The sequence below is a fragment of the Onychomys torridus genome, chromosome 2 (genome assembly GCF_903995425.1).
Source record: "Onychomys torridus chromosome 2, mOncTor1.1, whole genome shotgun sequence".
NCBI classification, from domain to species: Eukaryota; Metazoa; Chordata; class Mammalia; order Rodentia; family Cricetidae; genus Onychomys; species Onychomys torridus.
The window spans coordinates 16,864,947-16,883,773 of record NC_050444.1 but is presented as its reverse complement, the minus strand read 5'-3'; the positions used below and the strand labels follow the sequence as shown (position 1 = coordinate 16,883,773).

At 40.9% G+C, this 18,827-nt stretch overlaps 1 protein-coding gene across 1 annotated transcript in view; it reads right to left on the bottom strand.

The window, feature by feature from the left end:
* Pip4p2 (phosphatidylinositol-4,5-bisphosphate 4-phosphatase 2) overlaps nucleotides 1-18,042 on the bottom strand; it is a 55,333-nt gene extending 37,291 nt beyond the window's left edge. The window contains 1 exon segment of the mRNA XM_036178481.1: nucleotides 17,769-18,042. Coding sequence (XP_036034374.1) covers nucleotides 17,769-17,874 — 106 coding nt within the window. The 5' untranslated portion in view covers nucleotides 17,875-18,042.
* Nucleotides 18,043-18,827: the final 785 nt, after the last annotated feature.

Sequence of the window (18,827 nt, the reverse complement as noted above, 5' to 3'; positions counted from 1 at the left end):
CCTAAGATGGCTCACAGCATGCTCCCTTCACTAAGACATCAAAAACCATCATTTCAAAGGTGGTGGTGGTGGTGCACAGCTTTAATCTGAGCACTTAGGAGGCAGAGGCAGGTGGATCTCTGAGTTTGAGGCCAGCCTGGTCTACAAAGCGAGTTCCAGGACAACCAGGGAAGTTACACAGAGAAACCCTGTCTAGAAAAACCAAAATAAAGATAGATGATAGATAGATAGATAGATAGATAGATAGATAGATAGATAGATAGACAGGATAGGATAGATTATAAATCAATAAATGAAGCATCATTTATAGGAAATCAGGCATCTTTGTGGTTACTTTCCAATACAGAGAAAATATTATATGGCACAATACACTTAGAATGTGTCTTAGTTGTGTGTATGCGTTGCTGTGGCAAAAGCACCTTAATGGAGAGAAGGTTTATTCTGACGCCGCATTCAAGGATATTGACTGCTGTGATAGGGTTCAGAGAACAGGAGTTGAAGCAGCTGGTTACATCACATCAACATCAGGAATCAGAGAACAATTAGGAATTTCTGCAGCTCAGCTCCTTTTCTCTGTGGAGACAGTCCAGGGTCCTATCCAGGCCATGGAGCCACCCACAATTGATAGGTCTTTGTACCTTAATTCATGAAATCAAAATAATCCCCCTCCTTCAGGGCATGTCCAGAGTGTTCCAGGTGATTCTAGATTTCATGAAGTTGACAGTTAATGCTACCCTCACAGATGAGATGTCTGGGGTCAGTAAGGAACAAGGATTGTAGAGTAACTTGTAAACTAGCAGAAGTCAACACTAAAGACACAGGAGTACATGGATTATGAAGGAAGGTCATGCATTTTCAAATACTGACTCACAGGGACTTTTTGCAATGACTAATTGAAATTAGCCAGGGATTAAAATGGTTAGCTAACCTGCAAAGATATTGCTTGGCTGTACAGAAAAAACTCTAGGTATCCTAAGCAGCAACGTAACTTCAGAATCTACAGTAGAACCACAGTCCTTCAACTGGTTTCCAATAAAAGCAGCTTCCCAGAACCAGAGCATCTACATGGACTGGGTGATTGTGATTGAGAGGAAGCACCTGCCTCAGTATAGACACTGTGAGTGTCTTCTGAACTTCTGCAAAGAAAGCTGAAGTAACCAATCTGATTGTTTACAGAGGAAAGAAAATGCAAGTAAACTGACTTTCAAATAATGTTCTCTGTGAATAGACTCAAAATGGCCATCAAGTGATAATGGAGTCTTTCATTGACCCAATTCACAGCAGTTCCAGTATATGTTAGAACCCACTCAAAAGGTATTTTAACAGTTCTTGAAAACATAATTTAAGCAAACACCTTGACAACCATTTAATTGCCAACTTCTTTTTCTGGCTCACGAAGAAAGCTGAGTGGAAGTTTCTGGAATTTTCACAGAAGGCAATACCACATCCCTGGAAGAATAGCAGGCGTTCGAGCCATTACGGTAGACTTGAAAGGTGAAGAGGTGGCGACAGGAAAGAAAGAGAGAGAGGGGGGAGGGGAAGAGGGAGAGAGGAAACAACAAATGGTGGTGAGCATCTGGAGAAGGAAACCCAATCCACTGCTGGGAATATCCTTAACTGGTGCAGCCACTATGGCAGTAAGTACAGTTCTTAAGAGCTAAAACTAAAACTGCTATTGACCCAGCTATTCAACTCCTGGGTATGGACCTGAAAGATCCTGAGTCAGCTTCCACAGAGGTGCTTGGGCAGCCATGTTATGATACTGTTCACAGTATCCAGGATATGCTACGGCATCAGTCCACATGTCCTTAAATGGAAGAATAGATAGTGAAAATGTACATGTACAAAACAAAATTGTGCAGCCATAAAGGAAATGAAATTACGACATTTGCAGAATAATGGGCTGTATTAGGGATCATTATGTTGAATGAAATAAAGCAGATTCAGAAAGAGAGATGTCATGTTCTCTCATTTACAGAATCTAGACTTCAAATATATGTGTATCTATACACATATGTTTATGTACACACACACACACACACACACACACACACACACACACACACACACACATATATATATATATATATATATATATATATATATATATATATATATATGAGATGGAAACAGAATCAGGGCTATGAAAGGTGCAGAAGTGGTTTAAATGGAGCAAGTAAGAGGTCAAGAAGCTAACAGGGCATATGTGGCATTAAAATACTTGGGGAAGGAAGGCTCACTGAAGGCAGTGAGAGAGCAAATCAGAGCAGAGCCTAATGATTTTATATGTATAACAATGCCACAGTGACAACCAATACTTTGTATGATAACAGAAATGTAACTTCTTTATAAAAAGAAAAATCTGATGAAGGCAGAGCATGTGCCAGGGCTGCAAGTAGAGGGGGAAAGGATGTGAGCACAGTCCTTTCTGCAAAACTTACATTTATTCCTTTAAGTACTGCAACTCTTCCATATAACTTTACCATTACTTTCTTCCTCTGATCAGCGTCTCTAGAAAAGCAGCCACACCTTATGTGCGGCTTGAGACCAGCACCGGCTTCCATCCTGGGCATCAGTCCTCCTCATGGTGCTTACATGAAGCCAGGGTTGACCTGGGCACCAACAAATCAGGCATCTCTCAGGCAACAATGGATGTGAAATTTCTCTATGACTATTAGCCTCTATCTTGCATTGTCTTAGGGTCTCAGGTTATAGACTGTGTCAAAGAATGGCCACATAACTGGAGATCTTGGCAAGAAATACTTAATGACCTGCCAATAACCAACTCCTAGACAGCAACAGCTTCTGCTCTGATTTCTACTTTCCTTGGACCTGAACAATGCGTTTCACCTGTGGCACTGCAACTGCCTCCAAGACATGATGTCTTACAATGTATTTCTATCTTGCTTTCCAATTATTCCATTTGTTGCTATTTCCAGAAATACAAAATTTTCTGGCATTGATTTATGTGGAATCACACTGATTAGTTGCATGGCTCCATTCTCAGTTTGACATTTATAATATTGCTTTCAGATACATGTGTCAAAAAATTACAAAGATTCTCCTTTGTTGCATAGAACAAATAATTACTTCCATGACCAAAAAAAAAAAAAGAAGGAAAGAAAAGAAATTTCTCTCCTGCTAAGCAGGTGAAGGACTCCACTGCTGTTACTCTTCCCACCCACCACATTTCACTGAGGATGACAAACTGTATTTTCTAAGAGAAAGTATGACAGTCCTTTGTACATAACTAGGTGTGGTGGTTTGAAAGGAAATGGGTCCCAAACAGAGTGGCACTATAAGAGGTGTGGCCTTTGGAGGAAGTGTGTCACTGTGGGGGTGGGCTTTGAGGTCTCCTTTGCTCATATTGCTCATACCACTTCCTGTTGCCTGCAGATCAAGATGTAGAACTCTCAGCTCCGTCTCTAGCACCATGTCTGCCTGCATGCCATCATGTCTCACCATGATGATAATGGACTGAACCTCACAATTAAATGTTTTCCTTTATAAGAGTTAACATGGGGGGTCGGGGGGGGAGGGTTGGGATTTAGCTCAGTGGTAGAGCGACTTGCCTAATAAGCGCAAGGCCCTGGGTTCGGTCCTCAGCTCTAAAAAAAAAAAAAAAAAGACAAAATAACAAAAAAGAGTTAACATGGTACTGATGTCTCTTTACAGCAACAGAAACCCTAACTATATATATATATATATATATATAAACTAAGCACAGGTATTTCCTAAGTTACTAATAATAAAGTCTACTTATCCCAGGTCTGTTTAAAGACATGTTAGACCAAGAGATGATATGGAGAGGGGAAGGGGAAGATAAACTAAGTATATGGGAAAAGGAAACAGCCAAACTGGTTTAGTAATGTTTTGTTTGCTTAAAGAGGTTACACATTGCCGGCGGTGGTGGCACACACCTTTAATCCCAGCACTCAGAGGGCAGAGACAGGCGGATCTTTGTGAGTTCGAGCCCAGCCTGGTCTACAGAGTGAGATCCAGGACAGGCACCAAAACTACACAGAGAAACCCTGTCTCGAAAAACAAAACAAAACAAAAAAGATGTTACATGGTATGGCATTCTATTAAGATCTCATGGTATTAGATAGTATAAATATGTAAACTAGTATATTATACTCTGCATCTTACCAATTATGAATTATTACCTTTAATGAATTTTAAGTGAATCAATGATTAATCAATTTTAGATTTTAAAAAAATCAATAATGTGGAGCCTCCTCCATGGGACTGGACTGGGCCCTCTGCATGGGCGAGACAGTTGTGTAGCTTGGTCTGTGTGAGGGGCCCCTGACAGTGGGAATAGGATCTATCCCTGGTTCATGAACTGCCTTTTTGGAGCCCATTGCTTATGGTGGGACACTTTGCACAGCCTTGATGCATGGGGAGGGGCTTGGACCTGCCTCACCTGAGTGTGCCACGCTTGGCTGACTCCCCATGGGAGACCATACCTTTTTGGAGAAGGGGATGGGGGAAAGACTTGGGGGGAACAGGAGGAGGGATAAGGGGGGAATCTGTGGTTGGTATGTGGGATGAATAAAACATTTCTTAATTTAAAAAAAGATAAAAAAAATCAATAATTAGATAACTTTAGAATTTGAGTCATTCACTCTACATCTTAGAAAAATCAAATGAATACAAGAGAGCTGATAAGACCCTTAGGATCAATGCTTATTTGATAGGCATACAGTAATTGCCAAAAAACATAAGTAAACAAATCCCATTTTTAGCTAATGGGCCAACTAAATTTCATTTCCAAATATAAAAATTCGCAAAGAAATACAGCAATTAAAGTGGCAGGTCTTTACTATTGACAGGAGTGACAGCCTTGGAGTGCCTTCCTTCACCCTGTGGACATTTCTGGGGAAGCCACCAATGTATCCACATGTTCCACTGGATCACACCGCCTTTTGTTCTGACACCCCTCCAGCACCTTAAACCCTAAGAGAATTCAGTGTCACCATGATGCCTCACCCTGGCACCCATTTATTCACATGATGGGCACATCAGGGATGGAGACTGCTGAGTGTCTAGATGTGAAGGCTGTAGGAGATCACATGCAAGAGATGGCAAAGATAGGGATCCTATGTTGTGCCTTGTCTCTGGAGGATCACACACACAAGTATTAGGATACAAACTGGACACACACTGTTGAGGGGACATGTAGTTCCTGGCAAAAACTTCACAAAACAGAAGTGCTTTGCTGGGCTACTGCAGTTTTACTTTTAATAGTTCCACAGTTGCCTTCCCATTTGTCTATGAGCAGGAAGGAAATTATAAATCTCAATCTGGAAAAGGGGAAAAGTCTAAAACTTGTAAACTTGCTATAATTCATAATTATGATGAGATAGTGCAGATACTTTAAAAAGCCTTAAAAGATAATATTCATTAACTGAAAGTTATGAAGTTTTCCTTTCATGTTAAGAGTCATTACCATGTGCTTGTAATAGTGGGTTTTTCTCCCCATGAAAACTTCATGCTTATATTGCCATAACTTTTATTTTGAAAAAAAAAACTTTACATTATCACACCAATGTTATTTATATGCTGATATGATAGTCTGCTCACTGTAGATCACAGGGGCCACACCTTTTAAACACCCTTCTGTGACTCTCTAGGCTACTGTATATAATATGCACACATGCACATTCTCATGTGCCCTATATTTGTACACACAAGACATGTGCCCCACACTATAAATACTTCATGTTTTGCTACCTCACAGCATGTTCTGGCAACCTGCCCTCACTAGTGTTCTACTGGTGTATACAGGTGCCTCATTTACATTTCCAGTTGCAAGCCAGGTGCAGTGGCACAGGCCTTTAATCTCAGCACTGGAGGCAGAGAGGCAAGCAGATCTCTGTGAGTTGGTGTCTAGCTTGGTCTGCAAAGCACGGTCCAGGACAGCCGGGGCTGTTATACAGAGAATCCCTGTCTTGAAAAACAAAACAAAAAACTTCTTACTTTTCCAGCTGCATAGCATTCTATTCTCAATTATATATGTCGTGGCTTACTGTGGTGGTTTTGTAACATGGCCACAAGTTCTCCGTCACTCTTAGCATGAAAAGATGAAGTTCCTCCACTTTGAAGCCAGGTGATTTGTAATTACAAACCAATAAGTTGGCAGATGTGATGATCATCTTCAGAGAACTAAGGCAGTTCTATGAGTTTAGAAACTATCTATCCAATTTTAAAATAATTTTGTATTCATGTATAGAATTCACAGAGCTCAGAAGAAATCAATGGTTTGTTGTTGTTGTTGTTGTTGTTTTGGTTTGTTTGTTTGTTTGTTTGTCTTTGGTAACATCCCATAAAAATCTTCCTATTTAAGTCACTCATTTCCACATTTTACTTCTCTTCTGGATGATGAATCTTTGTACTTTTCTTAATTTTTGACACCACAAGGTTATAATATTGTACTATGTCATCCTCAATTTCTTCCTTTATTGAAATCATATACTCAAATCTAGGAAAATTAGGGCCTTTCTTATAAACTATTTTGAAATTCATATTACGCATCAACCAAGTTTAAATAACTCACTAAAATGGGGGCAGAAGAAATAATCTGCCACTCCCTTTAAGCACCCACCCATGCTGAGAACAAAAGTTCTCTAATCAGTCACATGGCCTATGCATATACAGAGAATTGAAATATTCCATGCTAGTTAGACTTCTAATTCTGAAAAGAAGAAATGTGTAATAGTTCTAAAAGATTCACATATTGTCTTTCCAATTTCTAAATACTATAACATTTAGCATTTAAGGAGCTGGAGAGATGGCTCAGAGTTTAAGAGCACTGGCTGCTCTTCCAGAGGTCCTGAGTTCAATTCCCAGCAACCACATGGTGGCTCAGGACCATCTGTAATAAGATCTGGTGCCCTCTTCTGGCGTGCATGCAGGCATACATCCAGGCAGACCACTTGTACACAAAAAAAATAAATCTTTAAGACAAAAAAAAGAACTTAAGCAAAGATGAGACTTTGGAAGTAAAGGTGTGAGATAAGAAAGGTAATACAGGTTAAGCACATATATAGTTGTTGTTGTTGTTTTTTTTTCCGAAACAGGGTTTCTCTGTGTAGCTTTGTGCCTTTCCTGGAACTCACTTAGTAGCCCAGGCTGGCCTCGAACTCACAGAGATCTGCCTGCCTCTGCCTCCCAAGTGCTGGGATTAAAGGCGTGCACCACCACCGCCCTAAGCATATATTTTTAAGTTAAATACAGTTTGAGCATCTCTAACAACAACAACAACAACAAAGAATCTAATGTCTAAAATGTTTTGAAATACAGAACTTTTTGAACACTAGCATGGCAGTCAGAGTATTTCAGATTCAGAGCATATCAGATTTCACCTTTTTAGATTAGGGATATTCAACCTGCAGAGCCTATGCAAATATTCTAATTAATTAGCTAATTAATTAACTAGAACACTTCTCATCCCCCCAAAATATGATAGATATTCTGTGTAGGTATATTCCAGGTGCTTCCAATTCCTTATAAACAAAAAACAAAACAATTGGGCCATAAAACACAAAAGCCAAAGGTCACGCTATACACTGTTTCTGATCTGAGAAACCCCGGCTCTGAAATAGGCAGCACCCAGCAGCAGGAGGAGCGACTCTGAGCCTATGAAGGAACAGAGTTCCATGGTGCTTGGAAGTCTCTCCTGAAGTCAAGGAAAAAGAGCAGGTCTTTGCACATATCTTATTTCTATTCTCATAGAACATAAAAAGGGGTCAATAAGGTTATTTTATAACAGCAACGTGATTAAAGAAAAATATCTAGAAACATATAAAAGCAACACAAATCCATTAGAACTCTTTCTCCCCACCCACAAAAGTACAGAAACTTTGTCAAAAACAAAACCCCAAACCCTGAAAACACATATTTATTCCTTTTAGAAACTATGAAAATGATGTTATTCCCATTATATTTAATACCTCTTAGTGATGATGAAAATACAATGCAAAAGAGCTGAGACCCAAATCTTCTCCAGAATTGCCTACTTCCCCCCATAATAAGATTACAGTTTTTATTTGGAGAAGCTCCCCGATCGTTTCCCAGGGATTACTACCCTGGTAGACAGTTATGAACTACTTTGCTAGCTCTCCCCTGCAACACCTCTGCCCATCCGCCAGTGCCATCAGCAAGTGGCAGGGCTCAATGCTTGATCTCTGCTTAGACAGGCGTGGAGGCTGAGGCAGGAGAAGCACAAGTTCCAGGACAGCCTGAGCTACCTAGTGAGACCCTGTCTCCAAACATTAACACGAATGAATACATGGATGGAAAATGACTTCAACCACATCTCAGCAGTTTCAGTTCCCAATCCCTTCCACCACAGTTGAGAACATCAGTCCACAACTGACAGCCCTTAATTAGTGTTATATCTTATTAGTTAGTTTCTTCTCATCCTCTCTAAGTATTCATTTTCCATATACAAATCAGGACAGCCTTAAAAAGTCAAAGTTTGAGGTGTCTCATTTACTCTCATTGCCCTCAGAATGCAATCCCTCTCTGGATGGTGACTCACCGAGCCTCCTAGTCTCTCAGTCTATAGACATGACCTCTTCCACTACTCTTCCCCCAATCTCGATGCTCTAACCCATGGTATCCCCAGCTCTGTAAAACTGCAGCTGTTACATTTGCTGTCCCCATTGTCCAGAAAACTCTTCTTTCCTTAAAGTTTTGATGGCTGATTCTGACTCATTTATCAGGGCTCTGATTGTTACCTCTGAAATGTCTTTCCTGGTTGCCCATCTGAAATACTTTCTGCCTTTGTTCTTTGCTTATTATTTTTAAATTATAGTGCTTACTGCACATAGCTCAAATGAATGGAAGTTCTTTAGCATATGAATAGCAAAATAGGCACTCAAATATTTGAAAGGATGGCTGAATGGATGGGTGCAGGAGGGGGGTCTTGATTTAACATTTAAAGACGCTGGAAAGAACCTGAGTGAAATGTGAGAATTATAAAAAACAGAATAAAAGAACCTTGAAGGCCAGTGCTTCCGGAACTAGGGGAAAGATTCTAACAGGAAATGGGCGTGGCATTCCACTAGAGTGCCAGGAGCAGGTACGCTTCATCCTTAATGAAGATTTGTCTCAGTGGAGCAAAGTTTAACTTAAGAAACAATATGAAAGACATCCCTAAAATGGCATAAGTGGGTTATAATAACACAAAAGTCAAGTTTTTGTATTCATCAAGACCCTGTTTGTTCAGCATCATAGAAGGTATGCACTGTTTCAGGACACTGAAGAAGCTTTATGACACTTTTCTCCAAAATGCTTCACATTTCTTGCTTATCATGACAATGTGACTTCTCAGTGGGTCTTCGGTAAATAACATGAACAGTTTAATAAACTTCACCAGGGATTGTGTGCAGAAAAGGGCTTTGCATATAAATCATTTCTTCTTATCAATACATAACCAATCTTGGTTCTTCAAGTATGCAAGAAGATTTGGAAATTCAAGACTTACAAAATATATCTAAAGACTCAGTATCAGTCTACTGAAATATAGAAAAATGCAGTTCCGAAAGAAGTAAGATTGCACATCCAGTTTGAACTAAGGACAATCTCTAAATTCAGATTTTTTCCAAGGATAAGACGTAAAAGGGTCACTAAGAACTTACTTCTGAACCAAGCAGTATTTCCTAAAGATCACAATAGTGCATAATAAATGACAACTTATGAGAGCTAAATTTATGTCTGAAGTCTTAATTACTGTGCCTAGGAGATCCATAAAACAGAAATGCCTCTAACCCATAAGCCCCTTGCCCAAGGACAGATACTCTCTGAGATGATTGAGGCTATTTATGTAAGATAATAAGTCACATGTTTTTAATCCCCCTAAACAAGTGTGTTTGATCCAACTACACTGGATATGCTTAATCGAATGTAGGCAGGAGGTACGCAGGCAGAAAGTATGTCAGGATATATGCTTTCCCTGATTGGATCTGGTCTTTTTAAGCCTCTGAAATGTGACTCTTCACAATTTTCTGAGAACCCTGGAATGGACCTGGCCAGAGTCCATAATCCTGGCCAGTATTTAACTAAAGCTTGCTTCAAATTTGGCTCAAAACTGTGGTAAAGGTCTTATTCTCACCCAGTGAGATTAATAAACTTACCATTTATTTCATCACTGAAAACATGTCCTCCAGTCTCAGACCTTGAGAGGGCCAGGCAAATAGCATGACAGGCCCCCAAGAACTCAGTTAAGAACTAGGCCTCCGTTCACAAACAAGGGGCAATCAATAACCAATGCCCCTGACTCTGGATGAAGTGCATATGTCTGAGCAACTCCCCTTCCTCACCCCTCCCCCTAGTAATAATCAAACAAGGACAAAGCCTTGGACTTGTCCAGTCTTGCCAAGAATGTAAAAGCTATAGCCTTAGCCCACCCCTGCTAGCCCTAAACAATTAGAAATGTACTAATATGATTGCCACTTGTGTAGCCATACCTAGGTAGAATGGTCACACTGCTTTTAGAATCCTTCAGCTGTGCTTAAAAGGAACTTACACATCTCTCTCACTTTGATCTACATTTTGTACAAGTAAGCGACCCAACATGCATGTGGTATAATAAGTGCTTCTGCTGATTGAATCGGGACTGGTGGTCTTCTTGGGACTTCTCACAGATCCTAACAATCTTAGTCCAAGAATTGGGTTGTGCAAGGGGAATTCTGACTGCTTGTCAGAAAACAAGACAAGAAAGAGTCTTGTTGCTGGGCAGTGGTGGCGCACGCCTTTAATCCCAGCACTTGGGAGGCAGAGCCAGGCGCCAGGCAGATCTTGGTGAGTTTGAACCCAGCCTGGTCTACAAAGTGAGATCTAGGACAGGCACAAAGCTACACAGAGAAACCCCTGGGGCGGGGGGGGGGGGGTGGGGGGAGGTTGGAGAGTCTTGTGACCTCACTTTCTTCAAAAACACAGAATTGTTCTTGAAATGTGATTTTGTGCAGGCGTAGCAGATAGGAGTGAGCTGACTTCAGCTGTTGTTATTCATGTGCCTCAATGGAAAAACATGTTTGTGCCATGTGTGGCTTGTCCTTGTGATTGAATACCTTACTTATGTGATTTTGGCTTGTTTTTGTTTTCTGTTTGTTTTTTGAAATGAGGTTTTATCTGTGTAGCTGTTACTGTCCTGGAACTCATTCTGGAGAGCAGGCTGGCCTCAAACTCAGAGATCCTTCTTCCTCTGCTCCCAAGTGCTGGGATTAAAAGCGTATACCACCACTGCCCTTAATCCTCAGAGTATAAATTGCCTGATGCTCAAGTAAAGTTGACTATTGCATGAGACTTTAGTACACCTTATTTTTAGGTCCCGCATGCCACCAGCTAGAGCTGTAAACACTCAAGCAATTAAAATTTTTTTTCACCTAACACCTTTTCATGGATACATGCATATGCCCTGGTACACTCACAGGGCCCTGAGGGGCTCCTTTAAAATGCTTCACATCTAAAGCTAAGTTTGGGATCTTCTTCTCCAAAGTGTAGTCCTCTGGTGTTCTCTGCTTTAGTGCAGGCAAATAAACCATAAAGCTATAGAAGCAGAATTCTCGCCATCTCACTTCCAAGAGCCATCCATCAACAAGTTCAATCCGTCTACTCTTAGATTTGCTTTGGGTTTTGACTGGGAATTAAGCCCATGGCCTCTTGTCTGCTAGTTAAATGCTATGCCACTGGGTTTAATTTCCATCTCTTTCTTCATTGTTGCTATTTTTCGAATTATTTTGAGACATGATCTGGTTAAATTGACTTGGATAGCCCCAAAGTTGCAATTCTCCTGAGTGGCTGGGATTATAGGCCTGTGCCACAATGCTTAGCTTTTGTCTCCCTCCTAAACCTCATCCCTGGGCATTCTATCTCTAATATGACCTGAGTCCAAACAACCAGCATAATTAATGAAATTTACCTGAATTATTACTGCAATTTAGTAAGACAGTTATCCTCATGTGCTCTGGTAGATCATTTAATTCATTTATTCTATAGAGTGATTTAAAATAATCACCTGACATAGTTTTTTGTTTAACCAAACTTTCTTTCACATGGCCTACAGTGCCCTGGAATCAACTCATATTCATTGTAGGGTCCCTTAGTACAGCAGAACAAATCACTCAGAATTATAGTATCTTAAACAAAAATTTAAGATCAGTGCCAACAATTCAGTTGGGTTGTCATCTACAGTCTCTTATATAGATACGGTAACAGTTTGGATTGCATTGGTGTCATTTGAAGACTCATCTCTGAGGTGTATCCAAGACATTTACATGGCTAAGGGCTGGTCAGACATCTTTCTTCTGTGTGGCCTTCTGCATAGTTGGTTTTGGCTTTCTCTAGTCATGAACTGTCTCCAGATATCCCATTTCCTACATGACAAGTTACTTTTTTCCATAGTGTACTTCTACAATATCAAAAGTCAAAACTCTATAATCTCTTCTCATTTAGCATCTAAACTCATTCATCACATCTTCTACCTTATTCTGGATGTCAAAAACAAGTCACAGGGTCAGCGTACATTGAAGCAGAGAGACCCTACAGGGCTGAAATACATGAAAACAAAGTTATAGGGAGGAGGGAGACTCAACGAAAAATATCAACCATCTACCTCTTTTACAGCATGTGCCTACATCCATCTTCACTTTAGCAACATTGAACTTCCTTCCCCACTAGGCCTTACCATACTCCATTCTGCTGAAGTTTTTTCCCCATACTTTCTTTGCCTACAATCTGGTATGCTTTTCATCTAGATAACCCCTGTCCCATCTTTAAATTCCAATCGAGGCTCAGGAAAGCCTTTCCAGTCTCCTTTAACCAGGTTAAATCAGTGTATGTGATCAAGGTACTAGACATGTTTCTTTCTTTTTTTTTAAGAAGCATAAATATTTATTTGTAACAAAGGAGTGTACAATGTTGAAAATCTACAACTTCTTGTTAAATTCACATTTGCACTTCACCTTTTTAAACAAACATTTATAATCATTATTTTATACAGATATAGATATGTAAATACAACATTGAGTTCAGTGGTCCTGCAGCATTTTCCACTTAAATGTTTTTGGTTTTTTAACATAAAACAAGTTATAATTCCAATGTCCAGAGTTATTTGAAACTGGAAAATATTTTCTCTGTAAAAAATAATAAAAATGCCAGGCAGTGATGGTGCATGCCTGTAATCCCAGCACTCGGGAGGCAGAGGCAGGTGGATCTCTGTGAGTTCGAGGCCAGCCTGGTCTACAAAGCGAGTTCCAGGACAACCTCCAAAGCTACAGAGAAACCCTGCCTCGAAAAAACCAAACATCATCATCATCATCATCATCATCATCATCATCATCGTAGTAATAATAATGATAACATTTCCCAATAAGCCCCTTTAAGCCAAATAATAGCTGAATTATACATATAAATATTGATTAGATTCTGGGATACAGAAGAAACCTATCTTCATTTGTTTAGAGAGCTATGTTTTACTTAAGTTGTGTAAGTGAGATTTCTATTTATCTTCCCCTTTATTGTTTGATTTATAGCAGACATTTTTCTATAGGGTAATCCATAATCTAAAAAGATTTTAGCTTCCCTTCCTGAAAGTACAGCCAGCATATCCCTTTCATCAGCTTGGTACAGTACAAATTCTTATCCCAATAGTGAAATGTTTCACTAAAGCATACCCAGTGATTGGCCAAAACCAAAACTCATTATAAGCCACAGTCATCCTAGGGTCCCCCCTGCTATACAGTCTCCCTGGATTTGTGGGTTGCAGTCTGATTGTTCTTGGCTTTATATCTAGTATCCACTTATGAGTGAGTACATACCATGTTTGTCCTTCTGGGTTTGGGTTAACTCACTCAGGATGATATTTTCTAGTTCCATCCATTTGCGGGCAAATTTCATGATGTCATTGTTTTTTCTCTGCTGAGTAGTACTCCATTGTGTATATGTACCACATTTTCTTAATCCATTCTTCAGTTGATGGGCATCTAGGTTGTTTTCAGGTTCTGCTATTATGAATAATGCTGCTATGAACATAGCTGAGCATGTATCTTTGTATTAGACATGTTTTTAACACAGTTCTTGTCCCCTCTGCATTTTGTATTTCTGTGAGTGAAATACATTACATCATAAGAGAAAGGAAACTAGTCAGTTTTCCTTTTCCTACCACAGCTTGGCTAACATGCCAGGATTCGTTGATGAATAAAGGAGAGAAATAAACCTAGACCTGTCCCTCTATATGTAGCCAAGTATCTCCTCCCTTTCTGAATTACACTCAAGCAATAAGTCATGTTTCCATTGTCAATACTCTGCACAATTAGACAGCCTGGAATTCAAAACATTTTCACAGATTTTGCAAAGTGAGCTAATTAATTTTGGCTCAGCTGAGGAACTGCCTCCCCCAGAATGGACTGTGGGCATGTCTTTCAGACATTTCCTAATTAATGACTGGCATGGGAAGTAGCAGCCCACTGCAGGCAGTACCACCTTTGGGCAGGTGGTTCTGGGTTGTATAAGGAAGCAATCTGAGCGAGCCATGAAAAAAACCACCCAATAAGCAACATTCCTCCACTGGCCTCTGCTTCAGATTCTGCCTCCAGATTCCTGCCTCGAACTATAACTTGTAAGCTAGAATAACCCCTATCCTCCCAAATTTATTTTGGTGATGGTGTTTTATTACATCAACAGAGAAGCAAACTAGAATGCAAATGTAAAAGTTATGTCATTCTCCCATACATTGTCTAAAATATTAGTAGATCTGTAAGAGAATCAATTAATCTAGGCAAACTATTAACACTTGTGGTATTTTTCCCCCTACTTCCCTTTCAAATGAGACTAAAGCTGTCTTTGACTTTAATTTCTATGCCTGAACAAAAACTGATCGATATACCATAGAGCATTGCAGTCAGGAAAGAAACTGCACTCTGTAGCTACCCAGTACTGACAGTGGAGAGTACTAGCTTTCTACACAGAAACTCAGGTGGGTAGTTCCAAGGACTACATGCAACTCTTCTGGGGCAACACCTAGTGTCCAATGCTAAATACCCTCGACTACATTATTAATTGTCTACCTAGAAATAAACACACCATAACTTTCAACCCCAAATGCACTATTTCTTCATAGGAGATAGGAACTAAAATTTATGTTCCTTAGAAAGTGAGGAAAAGAGGAGTTGAAGAGGCGGCCTGGTGGTTAAGGGCACACATTATTCTTGCAGAGGATCCATGTTTGGTTGCCACCACTCACAATGGGTGGCTTACAATCAACTGGAACTTCAGTTCCAAGTCATCCAATGCTCTCTTCTGGCATCCTCGACCACTTGCAAAGACATGGCACACACACACACACACACACACACACACACACACACACACACACAGAGAGAGAGAGAGAGAGAGAGAGAGAGAGAGAGAGAGAGAGAGAGAGAGGAGAGTCTGAATAATTATAAATGGTATAATAAACTAAAGTTAATCGTCAAAATGTACATTCAATTTCTAGTCTTTGGATTCCAACTAAGAATTTTACTGTTTTCAACTATTAACAGAATCTGGTGATAACAGAAATCTTAAAAATCTGAACTGATTAAGCCAAAAGTTTATTTATTCTTTCTCCCACTACATGAACCCCATGAAGGCACAGTTTTGGTCAGGCTTACTCAGAGCAGTAGTACAGCATGTGGCACACTGTGGTGCCCCTAAAGTTGCTGAATGAATGAATGCTGATGGGGTTCAAGATGAAGAACGTGTGCAAATAGTTACTTGTTATTAATCAAGAAAAAATACTGTCAAGAGGCAAATAAAATGATGTTATTTTACATTTATGTTTCTTGCTTCATAGGTATTGTCCATATGAAATTAGTGTTTTAAATATCTCACCTGTCTCCTTAATAGGTACCAAAAAAAATTATTCTACTAAAAGGCCAAATGAGCTTTTTTATTAAACACATTAAAAGTGCTTGTTTAAGCCGGGCAGTGGTGGCACAAGCCTTGAATGGGGAGGCAGAGCCAGGTGGATCTCTGTGAGTTCGAGGCCAGCCTGGGCTACAGAGTGAGTTCTAGGAAAGGCTCCAAAGCTACAGAGAAACCCTGTCTCAAAAAACAAAACAACAAAAAAAGTGCTTGTTTAGAAGTTGTTTAGAGTGAAATTACTTCTCCTCAGTGGTTGATCTGAGTACCACTTCCTTTGTAGTTTGAGGAATCTGATCAAGTTAAGGGAATCTACAGAAAATAATGAAGGTCTATGCAAGTCTGTGGGTATGAGTATCAATCATGCATGTTGTAAGTACAACCTGGCTAAAGGTAGGAAAAGACGGCTCCATAACAGAGCATGAAAATATGTCCTCCATCAGGAATTTAAGTCCAAACTCAGTCCCCTAATAAATTGTCAAATACTTTGTCTTAAATGACTAAGTTAATGAATTGAAACATTCGTTAAGGAATCAGTGAATAAATATTATTCAATGTTTATTACAATATTGAATAGTACAACATTAATATTGAACTGGCCCACTAAGGGAAATTCCCCCAACTTGGTATCTGGTGAATGCTGACCAACAAGTATAACTTGCAGGTTTTCTGTGGGTGAGTTCTGTTGGACTTTGCCCCTTTCCTCTCAAGCTGTCAATCATACTGAATTACTCCCAGCTAACCATAGTTTTCCTTTGTCTTGCTTATGTTTATAGACTGAGATTCACATAGCTGATTTTCAAGTTATAAAATGTTCAATAGAAATACTAAATGCCAGACGACTTCAACCTATTCCAGTGTTTCTCCAATTTCAGACACGAACTTAGGGGAAGTTGTGCTACAAGACACGTGACCTGCTTATATTTTTTTAAAGCATTAGCTTTTGCCTCCTTGGGTTTTTACACCTCATTCACATTCAGTCAAAGAGAAAGATGAAGGAAGCTATGTTTGCACGTGCCATATTTAATGGTGTCTGCAAGGCTTGCCTTCCAGACTACTGGAGTAATCATCCAGAAGGCTTTGAACAAAGACAGATCTTTGAATAAGTCGAATCCTTTGGTAAACAGACTTCTTTTTCCTCACTGCACCATTTACCCGAATTTCTTTGTATTCTATACTGAAAACAAAAATAAAAATATATACAGTATAAACTTGGGTAACTTTTTGGAAGTTCATTTCAACCTCACCCAGATGTATATAAAAAATATTTCACTTTCCCTTCTATATCTGCAAGTTCTTCATTCACCACTGAAGCTGTGACACACACTTCTCACAGGCAGGACCATTACCCAAAGCCTAGGGATTTCAGACATATCAGGAATATTGATTAACTCGGTCCCTTCTGGTTAGGCACTTCCCTGGTTGCACTGGGCTGTGGGGTGAGTGTAAGAGACGAAGATGTTTGGTGCTCAAGTCCTCGCTCAAGGACGGATGCCAAGGTGAGCAGTACCCCCAGGTTTTTCAGCAACCAAAAGCACTTGTGAATGACTGAAGGATCTGCACCACCGCCCAGCTACACTTAGGGGCTGCTTTGGAAACAGCAGCACAGAGCTTGGGAAATGCACATCTGATCCTAAACCCGGGTAAGAAGTGCTCAAGCACACACTCTCCACACCCTTAGCAGCAGCCGCGAAGCCCTGCAGCGAGGCTCCGGGGCAGGCAGGCACCGCCAGGGAAGGCAACGGTCAGCATCCTTCTCCCTCAGCCCAAGTGAGAGGCTCTCCGCCTCCGCGCCAAGGCTCCCCGGCATTCCTTCCAGACCTTTCCGTGAGAAGCAGAAAGGTCTAAGCCGGCCTTACCTCTTGGGCTGCTCTCCTGCAAGTACGGCGGGGCGGTGGGAGTGACATTCCCGGAATGGGAGGCTGACAGCAGAGGCGAACGTTCGTCCACCCCGTCAGCAGCCATGACTGCAGCAGCAGCAGCAGCAGCAGCAGGCCCGCCGCAGGCTGAGCTGGGTTGCGGCTCCGGAGGAGGAGGTGGTGGCCAGCACGGCTGCCGAGCTGCTGCTACGGCCTCCGGGAGGGCCCAGGATGTGTCACAAGGCAGGAGGCGGGGGAGGGGAGGGTGCGGGACCGAGAGGCGGGGGGAAGGGAAGCACGCCGGGAGGCTTGCGGGGGGGGAGGGGAGGGGAGAGGAAAGAAAGAGCCCGGGAGGAGGAGGAGGAGGAGGAGGAGGAGGAGGAGGAGGAGGAGGAGGAGGAGGAGGAGGAGGAGGAGGAGGAGGAGGAGGAGGAGGAGGAAGGGAAGAAGTGGTGGAGGGGCACCCAGCCAGGCTGAGAAAAGAGGGAACAGATTAGGACTGTTTAGGAAATGGGGGAGGGGAAGAGATCAAGTAAGCCCGAGGAGGGGCCGATGGCATGAGAGGGTGAGGAATCTTTTAAACTTAGAGAAAGAGGATAAAGAGCAGCTTTGAAAGGCACTAAAAGAAAAGGCCTGTACTTGATTACGGGAAAATTAGAGCAATCAAGTTCAGCTCCTCCAGGAAGAAGGGGGGTCTAACTTTGCTGATAAACTTTGCAGTTGGGTAAAGAAAGTTTATTTCTTGGGTATCAATTCCTTCTTGGAAGTTTCTCCTTTGTTGTGAATCATAACCCAGTATCTGTCAACTAAGGAAGATCTGTGGGGACTCGTTGGAGTTTCCTCTTTTCCTTGGTGAATTTTTAGCAGTATGAGTGCTGACATTTGATTTCGGCACTTTAAGCATAGGTGTTGACTTTTAAACTTTTGTTTCACAAAATAGGCTGTCATTTCGTTTTTACAATAATGAGACGTATGTAAGACAATTAAATATTTTTCTCACAGATAATTTTTTTAAAAAGCCATTGGGCTGAAGAGATGGTTCAATGGTTAAGGTGCCCA